Source organism: Diadema setosum, chromosome 11, assembly GCF_964275005.1.
Source record: "Diadema setosum chromosome 11, eeDiaSeto1, whole genome shotgun sequence".
NCBI lineage: Eukaryota > Metazoa > Echinodermata > Echinoidea > Diadematoida > Diadematidae > Diadema > Diadema setosum.
In genome coordinates this window covers 23,090,264-23,117,947 of record NC_092695.1, presented here as the reverse complement: position 1 = coordinate 23,117,947, position 27,684 = coordinate 23,090,264, and the positions used below count along the sequence as shown (strand labels likewise).

General features: G+C 37.3%; 1 protein-coding gene and 1 non-coding gene across 2 annotated transcripts; both read right to left on the bottom strand.

Moving 5' to 3' along the window:
* Positions 1-10,449: 10,449 nt before the first annotated feature.
* LOC140235363 (uncharacterized) lies at positions 10,450-27,382 on the bottom strand. The gene is made up of 8 exons (XM_072315391.1): positions 27,305-27,382; positions 24,514-24,712; positions 22,220-22,316; positions 20,926-21,094; positions 14,369-14,516; positions 12,535-12,717; positions 11,346-11,498; positions 10,450-10,707 (listed from the first exon to the last, which is right to left on the bottom strand). Exons 1-8 carry the CDS (start codon positions 27,380-27,382, stop codon positions 10,535-10,537), a joined length of 1,200 nt encoding a protein of 399 aa, XP_072171492.1. The 3' UTR covers positions 10,450-10,534.
* Trnas-uga (transfer RNA serine (anticodon UGA)) lies at positions 17,134-17,215 on the bottom strand. The gene has a single exon. It is a non-coding gene; the product is annotated as a tRNA-Ser (tRNA).
* Positions 27,383-27,684: the final 302 nt, after the last annotated feature.

The following is a 27,684-nucleotide window of genomic DNA, read 5'->3' as shown; positions in this document are numbered from 1 at the left end:
TTCTTCAAACAGTCTTGTCAGCATTCTGGTACTCCCGAACTCGATTTTCCAGTCCAAATCTAGATTATTGTTTAAAATTAAATTTCCTGTGTAGGTTATGGATCGGAGCTTCAATTTTAAAAAATGAGGCTTATGTAAATAATTTAGGTGTTTGGGGAAATTGTGCCGGAAAAAGTTAGTGCTTGGAGAAAGTCAAAAGGTCTTTAAAAACCCCTCGTCCTTCTCAATTTTACAGTGTTAATGCCTGAGTACCCATTAATTGCTGTATGAATCTTAATGCACACAAAATTCGAAAAAAAAAAATAGAAAAACATCAACAAACATGACTCCTAAGTTGTTTATCCCTTCGTGTCCCAGGGAGCGCATATATCTTTTATTGTAATTTTTGTGATTCATTGTTAGTGTTTCATAAGGTAGAATAACACATGTCAAAAGCTTGTTCGTATAAGAACCCTATCTTATTGGTCATTATTAACATGCATGCCTATAATATCTGATTGTTTTGATCGCACGAGTTGTATAGCTCAAGTCGCAAGTGATTCTTCAATTGGCAACACATTTTACGAGATTTAATTTCTGCAAAAATGTGCTCCTGAGTTCATGCAAATTTAAACATGCAGATTTCTTTTATCCTTCTCCAGTATAGGTTAGGCAGTGAAATCCGGAGGTGCCAATCTGACGAGGGCATCTTATTTTCTATTTATAATTTCTTCGGAAATGTTTTCCACGGACTTAATGGGTTAAATACCTCTTCACACTTTTTAGTTGTTTGTAGAGAGATCCCTCTTCTTGCCCGTCCAACTTTCACGACACTACAAGCAAGGGAAACAGAGTATTATACTAAGAGAGAACAGACACGCCTCGGGACTGCCACGCCACGGCCTCCTCATGCTTTGAACCCCCCTGGAGAGAAAATCCAATTCGAGATCCAATAACGGACTCATTTTGTCGGGCGATCATTTCGCCATTTGAAAGGTTATTATAAATTCAGAAGCTAATGAGAGAATGAGCTGGAAAAAATTCATTAATCCATTACCATCCTCCACCCGTCTCTCGGAAGGCGTTGATTTGTAGGCAGTGTGGGAGTTCCCTACCAAGAAATTGAAAGGAAAGAAAATTAGGGGGCTTTTGAATTATTGAAATCGATATACGAAACAAATATCGTGCATGCATAGAGGCGCTGGTGTGGAATAAATATATAATGTTTCCTCATTTCGATTGCTTTAAAATCACTCCATTTTTTAAAGGATTTTAAAAATGTCTTTATGATTTTCAATATTTTTCATCAAGAAAAATTGGCCATCATATTTGTCATCTAACTGAGGTGTTTTTTTTTTTATACAATTCGGTCATTCGCTGAAGATTTCAAAAATTTGAAGAGGCGTCGATTACAAGTTAACTACACACTTGTTAGAATTTCGGTAACGTTAAGTTTAACTCGTGTGTAGTATTTTTTCTTTCTTTTATGCGCGATTCATTAAGTCCTTTCTCGTTTCATCTGCATGCAGCCAAAAATAGATATGCCATTAAATATTTATGTAAGAACACAAGTGAAGCATATTTTCTCAGTAGGCCTACTGCAGGTCAGATAAGGAAAGACAAGAAACTATAAAGGAAGAAGCAGAATACTTCGTGACACATACTGTATGGTGGCATCGAGAGATAATTCTATAAGTGTACAAAACGACTGCATGGAGTGGAAAAGAATGGGACAGGATGTTGCTCTAATCGGTTGGCGCACATCCACGAATATGGCTCAAGCAGGCGAGTGGCAGGCATATGATTTGCATAGAGGCCGACCGCAGGGGTCAGTGGATAATCCTTGCTTCCATGCCATCGCAGACACGGTTGCTAGTCTCCGCTCCGTTGGCGGTTTTCTGACATCTCAATTTGAGAGTTAACTTCACCCGTACGTACATCAGATGCAAAATAACGGTTTACTGCGCGGTATGTGAATACTCTATTGTTGCTTTCAAGAAAATAGATGACACAACTAAAAAATGAGATACAGCGATATTTAGGACATTTACAAGCGTTGAAGAAACAGACAGCTATTTACAGAATTTACTTCTGACTTTAGAATTGATTCTCCAGAATGAGATGCAGGCATATCCTTGGAGACTAAACTCATGACGTCACATCTTAGGTGGCGGTGCAGGTAAACTCTTTGACAAGGGTGATTGCGATGATGACGATGATGATGTCGGTGGTGACAACGGCGAGTGTGAGAGGAGAGTTAATGGTGACATGCATGACTGCAAATATTGTGATTTAGCAGAGTGAGGAGTCGATGAAAAAAGTATCGTTGAAAATAAACCCAAGAAATTGTTCTGGAAATCGTGAGGATTCTATTTTTTTTTTTCTCGGTAAGGCCCTGTTGTGATGCCCGTTGTGACGTAGACAGTTATACGCTGTATACGTGTCATGGCAGAGTGGGGTGGTTTTAATGATATGGAGTTTGCGTTGGACAATTTCATTAACACTGACATGACATTTATGACAATGGTGATTGCTTAGAATGCGTTCACATAGTCAACAATGTAAATTTCGTATGAAGATGAAATAATTCTCACCAAGTTAAGACGGGGACTGATTATCTTTATCATCACAACTATCATAATGAAATCACGGTCTTTTCTCAGGATTACTACGTCAGTGGAATAACTTCTCCGAGAGGATCTGTGGTTACAGTTCGTTTTTCCAAAGGTTCATTATTCCAAAAACTCGTTTTTCCGAAGATTCATTAATCAAAAACTGAAATAAGATTCGCTATTCCAAAATTTCGTTAGTACACACCTCTATTTCATTCTGATTAACGAACCTTATTTCATTTTCGAGCTATCGAATCATCGGAATAACAAACCTTATTTCATTTTCGAACTTTTGAACCTTTTTGTTTTTGTTTTTATTTGATTTGATTTATTGGTCCCTGCATTATATCATTTCTCCTGCAGATACATGCACATGTATTATATACATTGTTTGTGCCATACATAATACATAAACATTAATTATTAACAAAGTAAGTTTCTTCATTGCCTTTACAATGTACAATGTACAATGTACCTTCGGAATAACGAACCTCATTTCTTTCTCGGGCCATCGAACCTTCGAAATAATGAGCCTTGTTTCATTTCGGATTAACGAACCTTCGGAATAACGGACCTTTATTCCGAATTAACGAACCTTCGGAATACCAAACATCACCAGAATCTGCCATCATTGTCGTACCATTTACACTCCTTTGACAAGAGCGGCAAAATTTGGTAAATCAACGTGTCCATTGAAGGATGAACAAGCCTTTCAGGATTCGAAACATGCATTTTGTAGTTTACGAGTCCAGTTCTTATCCGCGATACCACAGTTCTTAAATGTTCAAATGTTGCGGCGTGATTGTTTTCCTGCAAGTATGCTCAAACAATAACACTGCTTATAATATGTTTGGCGAGATTCATCAATATAGAGAACAGAAATACACAATCAAGCATTTTTCAAACAAAATTATTAAACCAAAAATCTGACAATCACACACACTGTAGGACCGTGCCGATGAGAGTTTAACAGGGAGAAAACGCCTTGTACTGGTATCTAAATGATGAAAAAACACAAAACCTATCGAGTCTTCTGTCCGAGAAAAAAACAATCGCAGCTCTCGGGGGAAATTGCGACGATGTTTTTCTCGTAGTTGGTGTGACGGCATGCAAATCCTTCGAGTATATCCTGTCTTCTTCTTCAGACTTCAGATGGAAGGGATGAAAGCTGGTCGGCAGGAAGTCTCTGCCTCAAAATGAACAACATCAACGATTTGAGGTGGGGGCAAAAAAATAGCATTCTCCTCTCACTTGTATGATCTTTACAGAGAAAGAGTGGTAGAAACAATATACCCAAGATAACACGCACCCCTCCGTTCTTTCCCATTCACAGACATGAGGGTAATCAAACATGGAAGGCCTGTATATTGACGTAACCTTTTTTTGTCCTTCTATGTGTGTGTGTGTGGGGGGGGGGATGTTTCCCGATTAGTATTTTTTTCACTAAACGTCACAAGCAGATGTTTAATTGATTTAGAAATGACCATGCCTTGTTCCGTTCCATACTCGTCTAATTGAGATTAAAATTACTTTCTTTCATAATCAGCACTCGTGATTTCGGTCTGATTAGGATTTCCAATAATGATACCTGGGGTGTGTTTCATAAAGCTGTTCGTAAAGTTACGAACAACTTACGAGCGACTGGTGACCAGTTCTGATGTGCTATACTTATCAAAATTTCCATAATTCAGCACCAGAACTGATCACCAGTCGCTCGTAAGTCATTCGTAACTTTACGAACAGCTTTATGAAACAACCCCCTGTTCTCTTTCAACATGAGCAGAACAAAATTACCATAATCTATGACCAAGACACAATAAGATATAATTTTCTAAAACATTGTCAGTGTTTATTGCGAAAAGAGTTTTTGAATGACAGATGTGCCTAAAAGGACAAAAAAAAGCGATTATTTTGAAGAAGATTGCAGTGAAAATAATAGACAAGCTATATGGTCTCTTCTTTGTAGTCTCTTCTTTTGTTTGTTTGTTTGTTCATTTTCCATCTTTGTTTGTTTTTTGTTTGTTCATTTTTCCTCTTACTTTTCCTCTTTCTTTTGCAAAAGAGCTGCTTCGTATATTAAAATGTTTGTGTCTGTATGTGTGTAACTCTTTTCTTGTCTTACTTTTCTTATTCTTCCCTTTTCAAGCTATATGCCTAGTTTTATCAGATTTGTAATCATATATTCTTTATGAGGGGGCTGCAAACTACAAGCTCAGCTTTTTAGCAGTCCCCCCAGTTCCAACAAGTTTGTTTGTCATTGCTGTGTTATTATATGTATTCAAATGCTACATATAGTTATATTTGTTGGACATGAAATAAACGAAATTAAAAATTAATGGTCCAGAAGAATTGCGTCACATCGGAGAAGGCCGTCATTTATAGTAGATAGATATCCAGAAATATGAGGATGAAGTCCGAAATTGCTATAGTCTGATACTTATTCAGGTCCCGTACTCGTCAAATATCAGTTTGAATCATGGCATAAAAATGAAGGACTCACAATCACGATGAGTTGTAAATTTCCATTATCACTTCAACTTACAGGACTAGGATTTAGAGATCGGATGTACAAACAAACAAACAAACAAACAAAAACAAGTCAATAAAAAAACTCAACACCAAATGAAAAAAAATGTAATAAATTTCATTTCAATTGGATCTTTCTATCAGTTCTATTCAGTTCTTTCATTACAATACTAGTATAATGTTATAATGCAGACATGTAGCTTGGAGGTGAAACGTTACTCGTATACTTCTCGCAACAATTTCCAGCTGTTGATGCTGTGCTTTAAATCTTGATCTAGTCTCCGCATTTGAAGAGGCGGCACCGCGCTGTGTAAAAGTACGCCGAACATAACGCGATTCAATTAACATTACGATCATAACTCCCCTTCCATGGAGTTGCTCGTAATTACTCGCTCGACACTGCGAGTGTACACAGGGACGTGCGGGCGATGGAATATAACCCAGATGGCTATTCGGAGCCGATCAATAATTCGGTCAAACATGGCGCTCATTAAAGGTCCCTCCTGCACATTGTAAACTTTCCTTACACAGGTAAAAAAAAAAAAGGGGGGGGGGGGACTGGAGAGAGAGAGAGAGAGAGAGGAGGAAAAGAGGAAAAGAAACGCGCCAAAATTAATTAGTTGCCTCGAACAGCCCGCCAAACGCATTTTGGTGGGTCGGGAAACATTCCATCAAAATCGTGATACATCAGTGTACAGCATTCACACAAGGCAGCTACTCCTGGTCGTTATTTGAGATGCCACCTCATACGTCATCATTAAGGGACGACACTTCAAAACACGTCAGGTGTACTTTAAATGCGTAATCATGCGCATGACAGTTAGCATCCGTATAACAAATTAGAGGTACTGAATCCAGATCACACATGTCTTACACGGGTTGAACATTCAGCACTCTTTCTTTTCAAATTGACCCGTGCTTCTGATATTCAACGACAAGACTTTAGAACGTTAATTTTTTTTGGTGTCATTTTTGTTCAGATATCAATTAAAAATGCCCGCATCAGTTATTCAATATGGACTATATTTCATGCCTTTCTGATTTGACTTGATTGATCTGACACTGCCATAGACCCTGCTGATCAACAATCAAAGAAAATTTAGCCTCACTTTCGTTCTAGTAAGTTGATCAGCCTTTCTAAAATGTGAGTCCTCTCGAAAAAATGCGTAATAATACTGATTGTTAGGCAGGAAAAAAAAAATCGTTTGGAGAATAGGACGCCATCTACTGTCCACGTGCACGTGTAACACGGAGAACCAGAATACTGAGAGACACGTATTATAGCTCGTACCTGCAATACTTCCTGAAACAAATGATATCGGACTAATAATAAGAAAAACAACATAGATATCAAGCATGTCACATTATTTTAGTGATTACCTCAACCAGACACATAAGACACTGAAAACAAAAATGCCTGAATATTAGACAAGATCTTTTTATTTGAATATATAGAGGCATTGCCAACGCTTTATACAGCATTCATCCTTTCGGAAACAACAAGAAAAGAGCAGAAATAGTTATTGGGTATTACATATAACTCCACACAATTTCTTCTATCATTCACGCGCCAAAGATTTCACACACGGTCGATAGCATTGCACAGTATAATTGGATGTCATTGATCACTTAAACTTAATCAAGGATTATGAATAAGATCAATCTTTTTGACGATTCTATTATACAATTTCGCAACAATATCCTTCATTTAAATCTTTTTCAACAGGATTTCAGTACTTACAGCCAATAGGTTGTGCCACATGTAGTGTTCTAGCAACAATCGACTAATGCCACAATCTAAATTGCCTTGTTTAAAAAAAAAAACACTTCCATACAGCTTGTTTTTGACCAAACCCAAATTGCTATAAGCTCCGATGATGAATTCTATTCACGTAAGTTGAGATATCATTTTCTAATTATTAGACTCCAATTACCAGGTTATTGCATTCACACTCACACGACATTCTGATTTCGTATCGTACAAATAGATAACATTACACATTAAAAGTAATGTCAAAACGGGTGTAGAACGAGTATGGAAAAACTAGAGACAGGATATTGGCAGATGATGTCTTAAATTGTAGAGCCTATTATTACAACAATAAATGCAAGTTGATCATCAAAGACGACTTTACACAAAGAGCTGAATGATTTTGTCATTAGAAATGTGTGCAACAACGATGGCACAGCTTTTAAGGCAGTTTATCATCTCTAAAATTTTCGAAGCGAAATTATTTCTTTCTTCAGAATCACGTTCAAGAAAATGTATACATGCATGGTATATACACTACAAAGCTGAGATTAAAAAACTATAATTCAGTTATGCTGATTGTAAAAGTTTGTTTTAGTTTAACTTTCTCAGATTATTCCTGGGGGTAAATTTAAACGACAACGTTCACCGTGAATCCTCCAACAATTGAAAATTGACTGGAGAACACTGTAATACGGTGCATAACCGCCTGCATCAACTATTCTCATTTTCTGAGGAAAATTATACTACTCAACTATATGGTAAACATTTCTGCTAGATCTTTTATGTTAATTTTTCATTATGATAATAGATGATACATTGAGAGAGAGAGAGAGAGAGAGAGAGAGAGAGAGAGAGAGAACAAGGGGTTTTGGAGTTATTCAAATGTAATGGATAAGAAATTAGGAGAGCACTGAAAAGAAAGTGCATTTCTTAAAGTTTGGTGAAAACATTCATTTTCTTTTGATCTAATTCAACCACTAATGAGAAATCAGATTATTTGGTTCAATTCACTATTAATCCGTGTAAACAATGAAAGCAAAGTAAACAACATACAACATCTTACACAGAACTATTGAGGTTAATGAATTACTTTTTTGTCACTGACATCTCTAACACATACTCAAGTAATTTTGTTCGAGCTCCACAGAAGTAATTTTTCATATTTGGGGGGAAATATGATGCTACATAAAGACTAATTTCTCACATACAATAAATTATGTTACAGAATAAAATTCAAATTACTAGCAGCATGTTGATATTTAATTCTTTCGAAAACATGAAGCGTATACAATGTCATCTTTTTGCAAGCTAAATATTTCATAATTATCTTCTGCCAAAAACAAAAAATCAACAAAATTTACCTTTTTCCTCATTTTGTCAATATGAAGCAAACAAAAAAAAAAAAAAGATTGATGAATACAATAATGTCAGCAAAACCTAATAGTTTCGTATCCCATATATCAGCTGGAATCAAATTCATATCATTGTTCGTGGCTGTCAATCATATCTTGCATACCGTATTGTGCATCATGTTAAATGAATTTCATCTGTACTTAAATGTTCGCATTTAAATAAACCTTTTTGTCTATAAAAAGGAGAGTAAACGAGCAACGAAAAAGGGTTGATGCCCTGCAATCTACTGTTGTCATTTAAAGAAAATAAATGCGCATGTTCGAGGGTGTGAGTTGAAGCGCAAAAAACAAAGGTACGCCAAAGCCTAAATCTGACTATGATTTCGTCAGCCACAGAGTGATCTGCTTGATAATCTTCATAACACGTGTTACATTTACGATAGATTGCACACTTTTGAAAGCTCTCTTACTTTTCAGGTCTTTAAATGTTACCTGTTCTCCCCGAGAAGGACACCGCCTAATAAACACCACTGCCTCAGTGTTTCTGCTTGTATATTCCCAGCGATGTGTACATAATGAGCACACAGACTCACGATACAGTAACATTTCGTTGCTTCATGAATGTATCAACCTTGTAAAAGGGGTAAATGACCCCAGCGCATTAGTGTTCATTCAAGTGTTACGTAACTCTGCACTAATGACCGGTCATAATGAGCTCTTTGCCCGTAATGAATGTAACGATTCAATACGTATTTTGTATCAGCTATTTCGCCTTTCAATATTAAACAATGTAGTAATCAGTGGGGGAAACATCTGCATTGTTTATTTGGAATATAATGACAGTCACGCGAAAGCTTACAATTTGTTGCCTTACTGTTAGTATAATTATGGAGATTTGTGCTTTACTGTTTTGCACAAATAAAAAACGAAAACATGACGAAGGTGACCCGGCATTGATGTCGACAAAAAGAAAATATAATCATGGAATTCTGAACAGAGTTATGTCTTATGGCTTCTGAAAGAGACGATTAAATTGCGCGTACTTGTTTGTTTTGGTTTTCTTTCTATTTTTTTTTTTTTTTTGGTTTTTGGTTTGTCGGTGTACCTTCGATACTTTTACACTAATAAGCTGCTTTGTTCTTCCTTCGTTTAAAATCATTGCTCAGAAGCATTTGCCTGAGATATTTTGATTGTCGTTCCCACTATATCAGAATTTGACAGCTTTTACCTGCGTAGGTAATATTGCAGGGAAATCAGTCTACTATTCGGAGTCTGTCTGTATGCATAACAATAGCTTATGAGATACATTTTCTTTGTTCGTTTTTTTTTTTATTAGTAAGATCATAATCTGGGTGAGCAAGCATGCAGCATAACCTCTAAACAAAGACTGCAGTAAAGACAATCATCTGCACCAGGTCCAGGCTCCGTAGCGGAGAGACGTATATATACATATGCATAATATATCATAATCAAAATAACTGGTAATGCATTTTGGCCAATAAAGTATAAGTTTATTCGACTCAGTTTTTTTTTTTTTTTTGTTTTGTTTTGTTTTGTTTGTTTTTTTGTTCAGGCGTCTTGACAATTAAGAAGACGTAGGACGCCAAAATTTGAGTCGAATTATAATTTATACTGCAGTTGGCTAAAAATGCATTACCAGCTTGTTTTGTTTTTATTTCTTCTTGGAGCCAATACGTGAAAACTCAACATGTTTGGACCTATGACATAATATGTATATACATATATTATATCACAGGTCCAAATCTCCTGGTTGGTCTTGCTTATGTAGCTGTAAAAAGCAAGTAAAGAGGCAGGTCTGAACCATGTAGACTAAGGACGGCACGAGGGAAAGTATTGCGAAAACCGAAAAACATTATTACACTCCAGCTAATCAACCTCATGCAGCATTTGCACTTGTATAGGAAAAGTAAACATCCGGGTCATTGTTTCCTTCTTGGATGTAGAACACTGCACTTGCCATCAGTTATTATGGGAAGGGGCAGGGGTCTCAACTATAAGAAATTGGTTCATCCGCAGGCCGAAAATTATTGAGGTATAGAGAAATATTGTACACAAAGGTTGTTATGTTTATTCACCATTCTAGTCGAACTCTCTTCTTTTTGCTTAGTACAAAACCAGGAAGTACACTTGTCTGGAGATGTCAATGGTGCCAATGTATATTATTATGAATATAATAATGAGGGGGCTTCATGATTAGAGTGTCTGCCTTGTCTACAGCTGGTGGTAAGGTTATGCAAGAAGGAAACTTTCCCGGAAACCAGTTTCAAAATCTTCTGTTCATCATTGCTCTTCTACAGAGGTCCAGACCAAGACGACATCCAGCTGAATTTAGGTATGGGCTTTGCAGTGTATGGACGGTTGGGCGGCCGTCCCGCCAAGCGGGCTGCCTCGTCGGCCTCGGACTCTTCCGTGGGGGCGGGCTTCATCTGAAGTTTTCGCCTGATTGATTTTATTGCGTCACGATCTGGGAGACGCAAGGGGGAGGAGAAGAGAAAGATAAGGGTGAAATGAATGGGGTAAATATCGAAAAACAGGAAAAGAAGCCAAAGATGAAGGTCATTAAGAACGTATAGACGATTAAATGACGTTTGTTATCGTCGAAGATTGACGATATCCAACGCGTCATTACCGCCACAATCCAAGGGCAGGATGGCCTAGATAGTGCCTGTATTGAGCTCTCGTATGACTTCACTTGAACTTAACTACGCCCTCTAACACCATTCAAGTTTATCAGAGTGTATTTCCTCAAACAAGATAACTTTCTATATGGACAGTCTTCTATAGTGTTCTACTCTGTTGAATTTGTAGTTTTTCCTGCAATTTTTGCAAACATTTTGACAAATTTGAATGCGAAAAAAGCAAACTGACAAAAAAAAAAAACACCCCATGATACCGCAATGGCTAGAAAGTAACACTACTTCAGAACGATGATTGGAAGAAAAGTTGCTTTATCTTTTCTGCCCCAGGAGGGTCACTGTGTGACAGACATGGCGCATTTTATTTCTATATTATCATTATCTGTCGAGGGTAGAGATGATGGGGTGGCAGAAGGAGACTGGAGGGGTGAGTTCAGGAGGAGGAGGAGTCCAGATGTTGGCTTACCTTTTTCGTCTGCTAATCGCAGGAATTCCTCGAGTTTGCCCTTGGCGAGAGCCTTGCTGAGTTGTTCTGTACCCGGTTTAAAGGGTTTGTTGTAGAAGTGGTCGTAGCTTGTTGCTTTTCTTAGGTGCATCTCATGCCGCGTTGTGTTGGGAACTGTAGACGAAAAACAGAACGAGAATTATGACAAGAGGATGTTCAGTTGAGTCTTATTAGGAATAGGAGAGCAATGTCCGAACAAATGAATTTTATTCGTGTTATTCATCAGCGTAGTACTAAACTTATCAGCAGATACACACCTTTTTGTAGTCTTGAGCGTGAAAACCCACCCTTGTCTTTAATTCATGTTGCCCAAATTCATACCTAAAATTGCTTACGTCGGTGAGAAATAATTAATTGTAAGAAGATGTGGGGGGGGGGATATCTTCCAGGAAGCCCATTGCAATTCCGATATATACCATGAAGGTTGATTACTTTATAACATTTCCTAGGAATAATGCACCGTTATAGTGGCAAAATCGCCATGAATAATTAGTCTTATATCAAAATAGTAAATTTTAAATCCAGTTACAGTGTGAGAAAGCAACTGGCGAAAACTAGAAACTGTGGTGAGGAAAAAAAGGACATCTAAAACACCAGGCCCAGTCTTTTAAAAATGTGCAATGAAGCTCCGTTTTCCCAAATCATTTGCTTGTATCATTAAGGGCACTGTCATAGTGGAAGACAAATGATACATCAGTTTTCGTTTTTTTTTTTTATTTCATGGATCTTGTCTTTGTCTTTTGCTCATTTAAAAGGAAAAACTGGAAAAAAAAAATTACATTGAAAGAAATATACAGTCCCTGATGCTTATTATATGTATAGTACTTCCGCGGCATTTATCATTTATATTGTAGTGTAATGCTCGACTAATTGTCACTGCCTGTATAAAAGATGTTTCAGAAAATCACATTTGCATGCCCGATAATTAACAATATGCCTCAGCAGTTTTTTAGTTGTTGTTGTTGTTGGGTTATTTGTTTTTTGTTTTTTTGAAAGAGTGAACAATAATCCACTGCAAGATAAAACCGAATCATTCATAATTGTTTTCTTCTTCTTCGTTTCTGTAAAATTTTGTTGCTCACCATAATTTTAGACTAAGATTGTCTACGGAAGCAGCTCAAGTCTGAATAATACATTACACGACACATACCTATACCCGTGGCTGGCCTGCGTATATTCTTATTGCAACCGAACCGAGTGGTGTTGTTGGTTAGCTCCCTCTGTTGACGAGGTCCGGGGGCTTGGTATATCGCCCTCGACGTCGACTCGTGGCTGTACGGCACTTTCTCGCGCCAATCCACATAACCCTCGAGAGCTGTGCGAACTTGATAACCTACAGGGTATATACAGAAAGTAAACAGAACGATCACATTACTATGATAAGAACATTACTGACTGAAAGAGCTTGAAGGATTATACAACTAAACACTCTATCCTTAACCGGCAGTGTTCGGTAGCTTGCTGTATTCCTTTTCTCTTCTTTTTTTTAAAGATTTTTTTTTTCATAATTCTCCATGGGAAAAAAAAAATACCAGATCGTTTTTTTTTTTTTTTTTCAAGATAACAAAGTAGCGTAGGATAATTACAGAAAAATATGGCATGCTCCGGTAGAGTACCACATTATTTTCATGAGTAATGTGACTTTTTTTTTTTTTTGGGTAGTCATTATGTTAACATTAAATGGTCATAATTATTTATTATCTTCATGCATGGGGATCTTCCTCAGTCTGTTGTCTTTTTGTTTTGTTTTTTTTTTTGTACACGATGAAAAAATGCTTATCATTACGCCTTCTCTTTTTTCTGAAGGTGAACTGACTCTTAGAGTAAAATGCATTTTAAAATTATTCATTAACGGCGTGACCACTGTCTGTGCGCTTGTGTTGTTTTTTTCAGTTGTCATATCTCGTGTTTGTTTGTTCTACTATTATCTAAACACGGATAAAAAAAACCAATAATTGCAGTCAGCCGTGAGGCTGTTTTTCAGCAAGTGCGTATTTCTATTGTCAATGAACAGATTTAATGTTAAGCAAACATGAAAAAACACTGATAACAATATTCTGCGAAAAACAACTAAAATAACAAATGGTAAGTCCAAATGGTTTCTTAAGGTCAACATTTATGTAGTTAGAATTATGATAACGAATTCAGCAAAATAATGAAAAATAATCATTAGATAACTTGCAGTGAAACAGTGAAATGTTAAAAACAACAGCACAAATCAAATCATAGCAAAGTCATGATACAGGAACACGCGATCAGTCATAATCTACGGACAAAATCAAAACTTCTTTTCGTTTTGAAGTTTAAAAAAGTGGGGGGTTTTATTTTCTCTAGAAAATAGTTCTAAAAACTTGATCAACTAAAGATTGGTCTTTTTGTTTTTGTATTTTATTTTCATTTACAAAATTTCTTTGGGAATCACTATTTCGACTTTTAGGGTAAAATTGATGAAACATGGGTTAATAAATTCACAATTATATGTAATGCACTTATTTATCAGGATGCTCCTAAATAACAGTTTTGTTGTGTTTTTTTTTTTTTAACTGGGCGTGCCTACTGCCGAAATTTCATTTTTGAAGGCGTTTATGATGACATAATAAGTTATGCTGATCAATAACTCCTTATTTTTACTTAATTAATATACTTATTCACAGAAGTTCACAGTTCAGTTCACAGCTGTTCACCAAGTCCCCTGAATACAAGGCATTTACAAATGAATAAAACACATATGACGTTTTATACAAAACACAGATACCTCAGAGTAAAAGCTATGAAACACATGCAACGACATGCAATGGTAAGTAAAAGGTTAAACTAAATAGGTATCACAGAGAAATATCATCGAATGAAAAACACTCACACAAGGCGCTATAAACAAACATTACTATATTTATACGTTACTTTCATCAGGGTAACAACAACAACAATGACCCACAAAAACTGATTAAAAAAAAACAACAACTCAAAGCATAACTATTGTTTACCCTGAGGAATGCCGAGGTAGTCTGTTTGGTAGGTAGAGAGACTTTTGTCTCGAAGAATCTCTTCCATCATTTGGTCAGTCAGAGGGTGTGGATATAACTTCTGATGGTCGTGGAGGGCGTCCTTCGGGAGCTTCCATACCATGAATGACTACCAGTGGAAAGAGAAAGACGAGATTGTGATTATTGGGAGTTGAATCTGATCTGTAGCGTTCGCCTAGGGATTAAAAAAAAAAAGAAAAAGAGGAAAAAATGAAGTATAGTGGATGTGGTTTAATAACGTGAAAGACCTTGGCCATTAATTTTTCATGTCTTCTAAAACTTGAGAATGAAATTAAGTTCAAATCATTATTATGAAACTTAATGTGATTGATTTTAACTTGACATTAAACGCAAAAATCACACTCCTAATTACTTTATGATAATAATGATATTGCGACAAATCTGTATGGATTGTATTCAGTTGATATTGACACAAAAGGTATACCAAACTTTGTTATCTTCTCCTAGTGACCTTGAAATTACTGTCATCTAAGTTTCGTGTATATTATACAATATTGGTTGGATATACAGGTGTACTATAAGAACCATTGGTGTACATTGTTTCCCTTATTTAGGATAGTTTCCGTTACATTTATGCCAGCAATGAGGACTGCACAACCTGCGAATATGTTGTTGATACGATTGCTGTTGTGACCTGGTGATCAGCAGACGAGAGGGGTTGACCTTGCGTATGATAATATGTTTACAAGTTGTAGTACATCGTATAGACATTGTACTATAGGTATGTATTTTGCTGTTGCTGACATTGTAGTTAAACTTTAGCATTCAGTTATGTGAAGCAAAATGGACATGAGCAGGATCCAGGAATTCAAAGGAGAAGTGCCTTTACAAAATTAAAGGGGGCGCCGCCCCCCCCCCCCATTTTTCTTTTTATTTCTTTTGTTTTAATAAAAATATAGAAGGGGCGCGCGCCAAGTGCGCCCGTCTGGATCCGCTACTGATGAGCAATGGTTATAGCCTTTGTGAAATGACAAGGTGGATTGATTGAAGTCAAAGCATGTGTGAAATAAGCTTGGTTGTGTATCGCGGAATTATAGGATAATGCCAGTAATTGTTTTTAGAAACCGGAAGTTTCAGTTGAAATTACATAGTGGCCTCAACCTTGGGTATAGATCTCATGTTTCATCCTCTTACTCGCGCATGGTGACAGATTTACACTGTACTAAAGTGTTTTGTTGTTGACATTATTTAGTTTAATTTTAGCAGTCCGTTTAAAAAATATGCATATAGTTAAGAGGACGATGAACAATATTATTGCTATATAGGCTTTTGAACTGATGAGGTGACTACAATCATACAAGGTGGATTGATTGAAGTCAAAGCATGGTGTAGAATAAGCTTGGTTGTGGATCGTGGAATTATAGGATAATACTGGTATTTAGTTTTAGAAATCGCAAGCTTTAGTTGAAGTGATAAAGAGATCGAACGGCAGTTCATGATGATGACTTATTATCAGACTCTTGACCAGATTGGAAGACCGTTTGGGGACGCGTTCCACTTTGATGACATGACAGTTTTTAAGCAGTTACTACGGCACAGTCCAGTTTTATTACAAAAAAAAAAATAATGAAACCAATTATTATTATTCATAGGTAACAAGTGTTTAAGAATAAAGATCCATGCATTTTGAAGAATGTATTTAATGTTTAAACTGCTTTGATTTAGTCTGGTCAAAAGTATCTCACTATTTTAATGCACTGGAGTTCTGAATAATTGAAGCAAAACATTTGGACTTAGATACAATGTACTTAGTTCGTAGTTTTGTGGTTTGCGCATGTGCTAAACCAAACTGCACGTATTACTATTATGTAACACTGATAATGTACAGTTACAATGTTTGTTTTCATCTTTTCTTGGTTATTGCAGGTTCTTCTTTTTTTTCCTTTGTTACTTTTGGAATAAACTATATATAACACCTTACTGCAGCTAAACTGCCAAGCTCATTCATTAAATTTTAAGGAGAGCCCTACTCCCCTGGTATCATCACCTATTCATGGTAAAGATTTATATTTAAGTAAACTGAAAATGAATGTTACGCAAATAGCAAGGTAGGTGATTTTTAAAGCCCATTTTAAAAAGTAAAAATAAAATAGGGCTACATTGTATCCAAATACGTGTTTTCGCAACGCTTTCATGACAGATACCAAGTGATTAATTTTACATAGAGCCAATCAATGACACTAAACGTTTTTATTGTCTGCAATTTCAAATTTACTCCTGACGGTCATATGCGTTAATTCATAACTTTCTTCATACTTCATTATTATTTCATAAAACTGAAAATCGCAGGCCTTCAGTCATCTTCCCATGCAAGAATAATGTGCAATACACTACAATTAGGCAAAAAAGTTTTCTGTGTTGTTTTCAGCTAAAGCATGACAATGGACGTTATTATTAGATAACAAGTAGTCGAATGACATTTTTATCCCTACGCTGCACGGAGTAATCAAATGCAAAATTCACACACAACACACACACACAACGTAGATGAAACAATCGTAGAAGCCACTATGATACGGTAGTGTCATGAATATTGAGATCGCTATGCCTGGCTTAAATAGCATTTTTTTTTTATTTATTTGTTTATCATTATTTTTTCATTTATTTATTTATTTATTTGTTCTATTGCACAAACAGTTCCAACGGAAGATTAATAAAAAAAAAAAAAAAAAAAAAAAAAAAAAAAAAAAAAAAAAGGGTAATCACGCTGCGAGCAGGGTTCGAACCTGCGCGGGAAGATCCCATTGGATTTCAAGTCCAACGCCTTAACCACTCGGCCATCACAGCTCCCGCCGACGACCTGAGCGGCACTATTGCTTATAACGCGTAGAGCACGTTTACTGCACACTTCAATGACTCCCCGATTGTATTGTGCGTCGTACGCGTAGGATGTTCGTGTGTGTGTTATGTGTGTGTCCGAAGTGCCGTACAGTTTACACGGATATCTCGTCTGTAGATGGCTCTTTTTTAGTACACACTCGCACTCCATAGAGTTTACACAATAATGCGGCGTGTGTGTATGTGGGCGTGTGTAATACCAAGGAGGTACTAGGCTCGCATACTCAGTAGTACTGTACCTCCTTGGTAGTAGTAATTTATTAACTCAATCACCCTCCTGGGGTATGTGAGTAAAAATGAATACATGTAAGATACAAACTGGCAAGAATAACAATCTACATGACAGACTAAACATGCAATGAAGATATATACATGTACATGGAATAGAGATGAATATACGAATACATCAGACTATCTACTTTCTATAATAACAGGCACTGTGCCTGCAATACATGTAAGCTAAAAAAAAAATCACCCTCTAACAGGGTTAATGTATAAGTACTCATAATCACACACAAGAAAATCTTTTCAAAGTTTATCAAAATAATCTACAATTACCTTACAAAACTTTACTAATTTCAACATCACTGTTTGCGTAATACCAAGGAGGTTTCTCTCAAAGTACGTGGACATGCCAGCGCATATTTATCTGCGTGCGTGCGGGTACACAACTCCATCGTCGCATGTACTAGGGCTCACACGGGTAAATGTTTCCCCATAGAGTGTGTTAAAATTTAAAATTCAAAAAATTCTGTAAAGTAGCTTGGGTGCGAATGACTCCCCTAGGTCCTGCTTAAACAAAATGTATATTCATTTTTTATTTTTAAATCACACAAGAGTGAAATGAAATCATTTAGTTTTTTAGCTCACCTGAGCCAAACGCTTTAATCTTCTGTCAAAAAGCTTGGTTAGAGCTACGAGTAAAATTTGGATTGGTGAATTTAGTTTCAAGTTATGTTCGTAGCAGATAGGGTGATGGGCCCGGGGGACCGAAATGGGGCCCAATTTGCACATTTTTATCTTCTTTCTCAAAACACACAGTCATATTTAGAATGCTGTGAATAAGTATATTGGTGACTGTAGTTTAAAATTTGTTCATGGCAGAACCGGGGACGGGGACGGAACGGGAGAGGGGGGATGGCAGGATAATAAATGAACTTTATTTTTGTATTTTCATCTTCTTCTTGAAAACCACATTACTGATTTTCACCAAACTTGGCAGGTAGCGTCCGGGGGGGGGGGGGGGGGGGGTAGGATCTAGATTAATTCAAGTGGACTCCACACAATCCCCTGGGGGACCCAGGGGCCCTCTTCCAAGTAATCCTTAAAAATCTTCTTCTCTAGAACCACAAGTTATAGAGCTAAGTTATTTATGAGTATAGTACATCGATTGCAGTTTTCAAGTTTGTTCGTGATAGATCGGGGTTGGACCTGGGTGAAATTGGGGCTCAATGTTCACATTTCACATTTTTATTTCCTTGTTCAAAACACACGGACATATATTCACCAACTTGGCAGGTATTATGGCCAGCATGATAGAATAAGTACTGTATGAATGGAGACTAATTATACTCCATTGCCCCCCCCCCCCCCCCCTCCCTCAAAGAAAAAAGGCTGTTTTCCCCTCTGGAATCAAAAGGTATATTCAAGCTGAGTTAGTACTACTACTTATTAGATTCATAACTCTAGTTTTGAGTTTGTGTACGGCAAGTCTGGGGGATTTAGGCCCAATTTTCACATTTTCATCATTTTTTTTTTTTGTTGAAAACATTAAGATTTAAAAGAGTTACATGTAGAGAGCTGGATCCAGCAAGACAGCCTTATGAGAGGTTTAATCTTTTAGTACCTAATTTGACCTCTTTGTATCGGGGTTCCGCTGTGAATGTATAGTTAGTATATAGAGGATGGTGATGTATCCATGGAGTATGTACTATGTGTGTCTTGTTTGTGACTGTGCTAGTTAAAAGTAGTTGGAGCCTGTGCTGGCTATACGGGGACCCCTGACTTGGCGGGGCATTTGCCCTTGTTATTATGTTAGAGAGATTGGTGGGAAGCTTACCCTTGTCGACAAATCTGTATTTGATTCGTTTTTCTTTCAAAATTATTGTGAATGCTTTTCCCTGTTATTGTGTGATTTCAATACATGTAATTATTATTTTATAGAACGTAATTTATTTCCATGGCTCTTGTTACGGTATAGGACTTCACTGCATAATTATGCACGGAGACATTTCCTTGTGTTGTGTTGTGTTGTGTTGTGCATTGTGTTGTGTTGTGTTGTGTTGTATTGTGTTGTGTTGTATTGTATTGTATTGTGTTGTCTTGTGTGTTCATTTATGCTCCATTGAGCATTATACTTTCACAGGTATGTACTTGTTTCATGGCATATGTTATAGTTTTCAATAAAAACAGATATACAAAAAAAAAAAAACTTGGCATGCAGGTAATATCGCTATAATATAAGATATTTATTAATCCTTGTACAAAATAATGATGCACTGTTTCCCGATCTTGGCCCCCAGGGGTACGAACACCACCCCCCGCTTTGGGCCCCAAAGGGCACAACTAATGCCAAGGGAGTGGAGGAGGCAAAGCCCCCAATTCAAGGAATCTTTACAAATCTTCTTCTCTAGAATCAGATGTGATAAGCTAGATGGATGTGATAAGTTAAAGGGATGGTACAGTATTGGTGGAGATAAGAATTGGGCTTTTAACTTTTTGCGAGATACCAAGAAAACACTCATGATATAGTACAGAGCATACCATTTAAAGAGGAATTCAAAGTTTATTTGATGAAAATCGGGTTTTGAAATGACTGAAACATCAAAAAACAAAGTAAAACAAAGCGATCGTAATAAAGTGTAGGTCCCACACTTATTAGATTCTCTCTTTTTTGGATATCTCAGCCATTTTAAAACCAATTTTCATCAAATAAACGTTGAATTCCTCATAGAATTACATGCTCTTTCATATTTTATAAGAGGTTTCTCATTATCTCACCAAAAAATGTTAGAAACCTGAAATTAGGTCTCAACCAAAACTGTACGACCCCTTTAATGCTATGAGTAAGTAGGTTGGTGACTGCAGTTTGTTTGTTCATGGCCAATCCTGAGACAGGCCCGGGGGAGCAAATGGGCATAATTCTCACATTGTCACCTTCTTCTTGAAAAAAAAAAAAAAAAACATGGTCAGGATAGATTTGTCACCAAACCTGGAAGGCATTATCAGTAGGGTGACAGAATGTTCATTTGTACATGGGCAAATACGCCCCCATGCCCCAAAGGAACCCCAGAACCCCCATATTAGAGAATCTAATAAATAATGGGTTAAAAATTGATTCAAAAGCATACATAGAAAACCAGAGATACTCTGAGTAATATACTGTCAATGTTATTTATGGTAGATCCACGGGTTGATCTCATTTTTTCTTATTTTTGAAAATGCATTTTCAAATTTTCGACATACTTGGCAGACCTTTCTGCAAGGTGATGGAACATACGAATGGACACCATGAACCCTGGAGGCCCTCAAAGCTAATCCCCCAATTTTTGAATGACTGAATGAATGAAATCACCAACTTGAAAATACAAATTACGTAAGAATAAAAGGGGAAAATCCACACAATTCAATCTTTCACTGTGTCTCTTTCTCCTTCTTACCTCGAATGGGTGCGGGTTATTTTTCCGAGCCCCCGATGCTGACCCGGTCCTCAAGTACGGCTCGGCCCTGTTGTACCCCTTGTCGTTGTAATAGTCTCCGTAATGGGTGGGGCCGATAGGGCCCCGTGGGTCGAATGACGTCCGATAAGCAGTATTCGTGGTGTTGGGTCTATTATTATTGGGGAAAGAAATTACAACAAAAAAAAAGTATGTCCAATTAATGTACTGTTCTGTCTATTATTTTCTTGCATCTAGTTTATTTGTTTGTATTTACTTCCGAATCATATAAAAACACATATAAAAATAAATAAAATATCAAAATCATTATCAAAATCATGTACATCAGAGTAACATACGGAGGATGGTACTGAATAGAATACTCCGAGTAGGGATAAACTTGTCTAAGCTTCCTATGAGAAAATATTTGGAAATATTTACCGTTCATAGAAAACTAATGAATACACAATACATGGAGTTTTCCTTCATGACTCAGACACATACACAGGCAACCAGACAAACACACACACGCACACACACTCACATACGCAATCATTTTGCCTCAATTAAGTTCCATAGCGCATGTAGATACTTGTAATCACATTGTTTCTAGCACATTCATAAGCCCAATTTCCGATTGCGCTCCTCATATCACAATATTTATAGGACAATTTATTATCGACGGCAGGAGCAACAGCGTATAGATCGTGGCGATATCGAACCACCAACACGGTTTCCACAGCAACACTGTAACAAGTCAAATTGAAGCCACTATGCCGGAGACAATTGCATGCCTAATCAAGGTCAAGTGGAGAAGGCTCCCGTCCTTGAAAGGAAAAATGCAATGCATCGACATCAATTTGTCATGAAGGCAAAATGCACACGTTATACACAACTGCCAGAGGCCGCGTGCTACGAATAATGCCAGTCCATTGCGTTTTCGACGGGTATTATGCCAGTGCGCCCTGTTCCTAAATCTCCCGGTCTAAATTATTGAGTGCGAGCTCAAGCTCGTAATAAAGTAATGTATATTGCCCTTGTTAACATTAATACTATGATGAAGGTCCTGGTTGTCATAGGCAACCAATACACCATTCAAGCTTAGCATCTCTGCATCGGCTGGTTGGCTGTTCGCCGGTTGTTTCGATCAGGTCCGTTGCAGCAAATAATGTTACAGTAGTTATCTCGCCTATCATTTCGAGAGGTTACCATCTATGTCCATCAAGACCTCTCACCTCTCTCTCCTCCTCCTAGCTCCATTATTTTCTTTTACTTTTCTCAATATACGATGCCGTACCTTGCAGTAGGCACATAGTCAAACGACTTCTCGGGGAAGTCCCTCCGATACGACGTCATCGTTTTCTTGACCTTTGCTCCAGGTGTCCCCGGGCGCCCTTAGAGAGATAAGAAAGCAAACAAACAAAACAAAACATAAAATTATTGCAGTTCCTTCTCACGGCGAATGATACCGTGCAAGACTGTATTATCAACAATCTAGTTGTTAGTAGAGTGTTAATGTATAATCTCTGTCAGACACATTATGAAAAAAAAAACACATATCAGCACAATACTGAGCAAATTTTAACATAGGAGTAACAGTATATAAGTTGAAACCTATTGAGACAAAATAGTGATCATTAGCTTATCTATCAAAATCATCCTGTAATTATCTCAGAAACAAAAACAGTAACATCAATGTATTGCTATGTATGTAGCTATCGCTTATAGGGCCTATACCTGTCTTTGCTGGATGTCACATGATAATGGTTACACACTAAACGCTGATTCTCGTTTGCTATCGGTAAGTAACAACCCGAAAATTACACGATGACCAAGAAACAGGCAAGTAAAGCGACGTCATGATCATTCACGCATATAAGAACAAAGATGACCTTGTTAATATATTAAATAAAGTCAGAGTCGCAAATGTATAACTATTGACATGTCGTAGGGTCATGTTACAGATATACACTCCTATTTACGATGCTCTTGAGACAAGGCTTGCTGCAAGCATGGATGCTGCAAGCGATATTTTCTACATAGGTCTGAAAGCTGTAGTTGACTGGTTTAGTTCCTCAGAAAGCTCTCTTGATTGGGGTCGACGCTTTCTTCGCGCTCCTATTTACCCCGCTTTTCCAACACAAAAGAACGTTGAACAATCGGCTTAATCCCATTTTGTCCCTGGTGTCTTGGGCGACTATAGTAATATATTCCCCAGCAGTTCTCCGTGAAAGGATCAGACTTCTTTCAGACATCCCTATGTCTTTTCTCAATCTCATCCCAATATACCCCACCCACAAGCCGCACTGTGCCCCGGTAAATCAAACACTTATAGAACGAAACCTTTTGTCATTCCAGGGCAAATAATTACATGTTTGGCGAAGTTGCTAGGGCAACAAGACCGGTAAGAGACGGCCGTCGACCCGATAGGCACAATGGAGAATTGTAAATCATAATCTCTACATTAAGATCATTCATGGCTGTCATAATGTCACAATGTCACAATGTTATTTTGTGGTTGAGTTATGCATGACTTGTCGAGTCAATGTCCGTCTACAACGCGAGAAGGAACATGACTGGTGATATTACGGGAGAGCTCGATACACATGCACTAGCACTTCTTTCTAAGCAATGGGTACTTTGTTCGACTGGTTTTATTCTGATTCTATTCCTTACAAGTCAGTCATTTATTATCATTCCCACGTATCCAGCATTGTGTACCAAAATTAACTGCTTCACGGTGGTGCCCATCCACGATGAGGTGACTGTGTAATGAGTGGTTCAAAATTGACATCGTATAGAAATGATGACAAAATAGTGAATGGTGCATCTCACTGGGAAAAAAGAGAAATGAAAAAAGTTTTAAGCAAACATCTGTAGGGAGTTACTTAAAGGTCCTGTTTACCTTTGGTAGCAGTGATTCAAAAAATGTTCAAGATATCACTCTTGATGCATATGTGTAGGTCAGTTGTATCACAAAACATCCTACCATATAAAAGTTTTGCAGTTAAGCCGAAAATATAAGGAGATATCACTATTTTTCTCATTAAACCATAACTGTATACGGTTTAGTTTAGAAACATTTTTATTATAACTATTGTTCACATTTTGTATATTTAACAATACTTAATGTCGATTATACTGGGTCAAATTTTTACATTGGTTGTTTCTATCCCTAACTCATATTTAAAAACTATTTTGAAGCACTAATGCTGCGTTTTTGTTTCATCTGCAAATGGTAAATTATGCCTTTAAGTTTTAAACACTGAACAAATCGCCCCTTTCAGTTCAGGTGGGACCCGCCTTTTAGGACTAAATACAGACTCTGTTTTACCTTGTTTTTGGATATCGCAGCCATTTCGAAACCGATTTTCATCAAATTAACTTATCTCCTCTTAGAATTGTATGCTCTTTAATAATTCATATAAGTTGTTTCTAATTATCTCGCAAAAAGTTAAAAGCTGAATCCCCATCTCAACCAAAAGTATACCATCCCCGGGTTTAATATAGGGTCAAAAGATTTTTGCCGAGTGATTCATTTTGGAGAGCACCATCAAGTCCGCGTACTGTTCTCTGTAGGCCTATACTTACCATACGATGCCATGGCTGTTTTGGGTCTCTGCAACAGCTTCTTCTTCTCAGTTTCCTTGGCGACGCGATGCGTCATCCGATCCGTGATCGTCATGGAGGAGAGGAGCTCGAGGCATCGCTGCTTATCGGCATCGCTGGCGTGGGGGTAGAACTGGGCCAAGTCGGCGGCGAAGTCGTCCGTCGCGATTCTTTCGTTGATCTACAAAGATGTTAAAATATTACATTTCTATCATGAATCCAATGCCCCTTTTTTCAATCTTTCACTCCCAGATTATGAGGAATGAAACTTGTCAAGCGTGAGGCGTACATTGCAATTCGTTGCAATGATTTACTTGTATTTTGATATGTTGAGTTACAATAAAATCATATAAATATGGTCAATCTTCTATGGTAGAGTTTTCCGGTACGTTATGTTTCTCTGATATATATATGAATATCATCTACGTCATTCGTGAAATTAAAACTAAAATCTGATTTCTAAGTGATTAAAATGAAAGTCATCCTTTACTTAGTGCAAGGAGAAATATATACATAAAAATCATACCTTATTTCATCCTCACGTTTTGATATTTGATAACTGTCAGACCACTCATTTCATACTGATATTGCATCATTAAAACAAGAAATAAAGCGCCTCGAAAGTGTGTCCTTGTATAGAAAGAACGTCATACCACACCCTTGTTTTGAATTAGTTCATATTCACAGGTGAAACTATATACGTGAAATTTGAACTGATTGCAAATTGGGGAAAACCAGTTCAAACAGTCCGTTATTACATCGAAAGAGAATACCGCAGTGCAGATGGCGAGTTTCGGGGCACCGTCAGAAATACCAAAATCCCGACCTTTTTGCTGAGCTTAACCTTATACAAAACCTAGAGATACAGACAAGCGTAAACACTCATAGTACCACATAATAGCCTTAATAAAAGAGAACATTCCTTGTAACGTGTTTGTACACATTATTGTATCTGTAGATAACTATGGTTAATACATGTATATTCTCATCCACACACATAAACAAGCTTATGCATGACTGTAGTTTAGTATAAATTGAATACATATATTATATATATATATATATACTAAAGAGAGAGAGAGAGAGAAGACGAATATTCCATATCTTTTCTGCAGAGATCATGTTTACTCACCGAAATATGCGATTAAGATAAATTGTACAATGTTCAGTTTTATGTCACTTTATATGGAAAAGACCAAAGTTTCCATCCGTATGTGTAACAGAGAATCCTACTTCTAAATTAGGAGTATCAGCATCTGGATGTGACTACAATTACGTTTTCTTATCTAAAAAAAAAAATGATATATTTTCTGCAACTTCTGTGTTAACACGGGTCAAGGTAGATAGGTGTTGCGAGTGCGATTTGTTTCTTTGGTTTGTTTTTGCCTTTCGCTACTGGCACTTTGCTTTCAGGTACCGCTAGAAAGGACGCAAATCTGGCACGACTTTCTCAAATAATCTTGATAGTCTTATCTGAGCCCTGAATTTCAGCACGCTTATTCAAAACGTGTGAACTATATAAGCGTAATATGTACAACAAGATAATGATGACATGACAGTGCCGTTCAGTGTATGGTTAACATGTCGGTCTGTAGTAAAGATGAGTAGGTTCCTTCTGGTCACTCATGGAATACACACTAACAGTGTCATATGGAACAAAGATCGCGTTCCTTTATCTACAGCAAGTATTAATATGTCATTCAGCATTCTCCAGGCGACCAAACCAATGACGATATCAGGTTAAGTCTGTTTGCTATAGCAATGTTATGTACACAAATATTGACTCTTCTCGATATTTCATGATTAATCGCTCTCGGTTACCACCTACGATATTTTGTTTGCCATTTTATTCTCCAGTGTATTCCACCACATAGCATTATACCATCTTACGTGAAGGGCACTAAATCAACGAGGCATTTCTACTACTAACGCCACTACCACCTTTTACACATATTCCACTATCACAGATACTTTTACCGTTTCTATCACAATAGTCATGGATCATTGTAAATGATAATTATAACAGTACGATGATCACATTCATAACAATGATGAAACAAGTTATATGTCATGATATAGCGATAATACGCATTGATGAATTTATTCAGGAGTTAATATCTTCACTTTCATTTTTAATTCGATATCATCATTATCTGAAGAAGAGTTCTTTTGATACAAGTTATTTTGCTACGTTTATTATGACTAATGATGCAGTAGCTACAATCACAACACCATCGCCTCTATATTGTGCTGCGTTTTCCCACGGCTATACAACATGCATTCATTATTATCATTTATACAGTTATTATTGTACTAGGTATGGCTTTACCAAAACTGCTACGCATTGTGCTACGCGTTGATATTACCACTGCTAAGTGTTACAACACTATCCAACAGCTCTTGGCATTAGTTATATTATGAAGCAAGTTTTCCTGATGACGCTTCTATCATTCCACTCCCTTCTTTTGTTTGGCCGTCTTCACACTAGTTACTGTAATGACCTTGTCAGATTTACACTGTTTCAGATATTTGCAATCCCTACACACGGGAAAGCAACAAATTTGATCTATTGATTTTATACCCGAGGGCGTTAGACAATGGATAACAGGGGAAGATAGGCAGTATAACAGTACGACACAAATAATGTTTACATATCTCTATTAACAGACCGTTCCTTGGTTTTATATACCGCAGAGTAGGGTTGCTACAGATACTATTATCTTGAAAGCAGACGAGATATAGTATGTTTACACTAAAACAAATCACTACTCACCTCCGTGACATATTGCCTGGTTGGGGTCACGCTATCGGCCCGTGTCCCCCGCGGGTACATGGTTACGTCCGTAGACATGCTCTCAGCCGGTATTTCTTCCTCCAGAAGAAGAATTTTCCAAGGTGATCAATGAATTCCAAAATATGCTCTCAAGGTATCAATTAATGTTACACAGGCATATGTACTGACACAATAATGTGACATGTCCCTAGTCAGTCACTGCGAAGGGACGTGAGTCATTCACGACAACAGAAGAGAGACAAGAATAGCGTGTAATCCCCGTGTTGGGTATACACCTCACACTCGGCTATACGTGGGACTTGAGCGAGTTCATTCAGGCGGTGTTCCCCGTCAGCGGAGCGTGCCGAGTCGTCTGCCAA

What these genes read in the sequence shown, in the direction of transcription:
- LOC140235363 (XM_072315391.1), bottom strand. Translation starts at nt 27,382, where the DNA reads ATGTCTACGGACGTAACCATGTACCCGCGGGGGACACGGGCCGATAGC. An exon ending in CCAGGCAATATGTCACGGAG is followed by an intron (nt 24,713 to 27,304) that starts GTGAGTAGTGAT and finishes ACATCTTTGTAG; the next exon opens with ATCAACGAAAGAATCGCGAC. An exon ending in AACAGCCATGGCATCGTATG is followed by an intron (nt 22,317 to 24,513) that starts GTAAGTATAGGC and finishes TATCTCTCTAAG; the next exon opens with GGCGCCCGGGGACACCTGGA.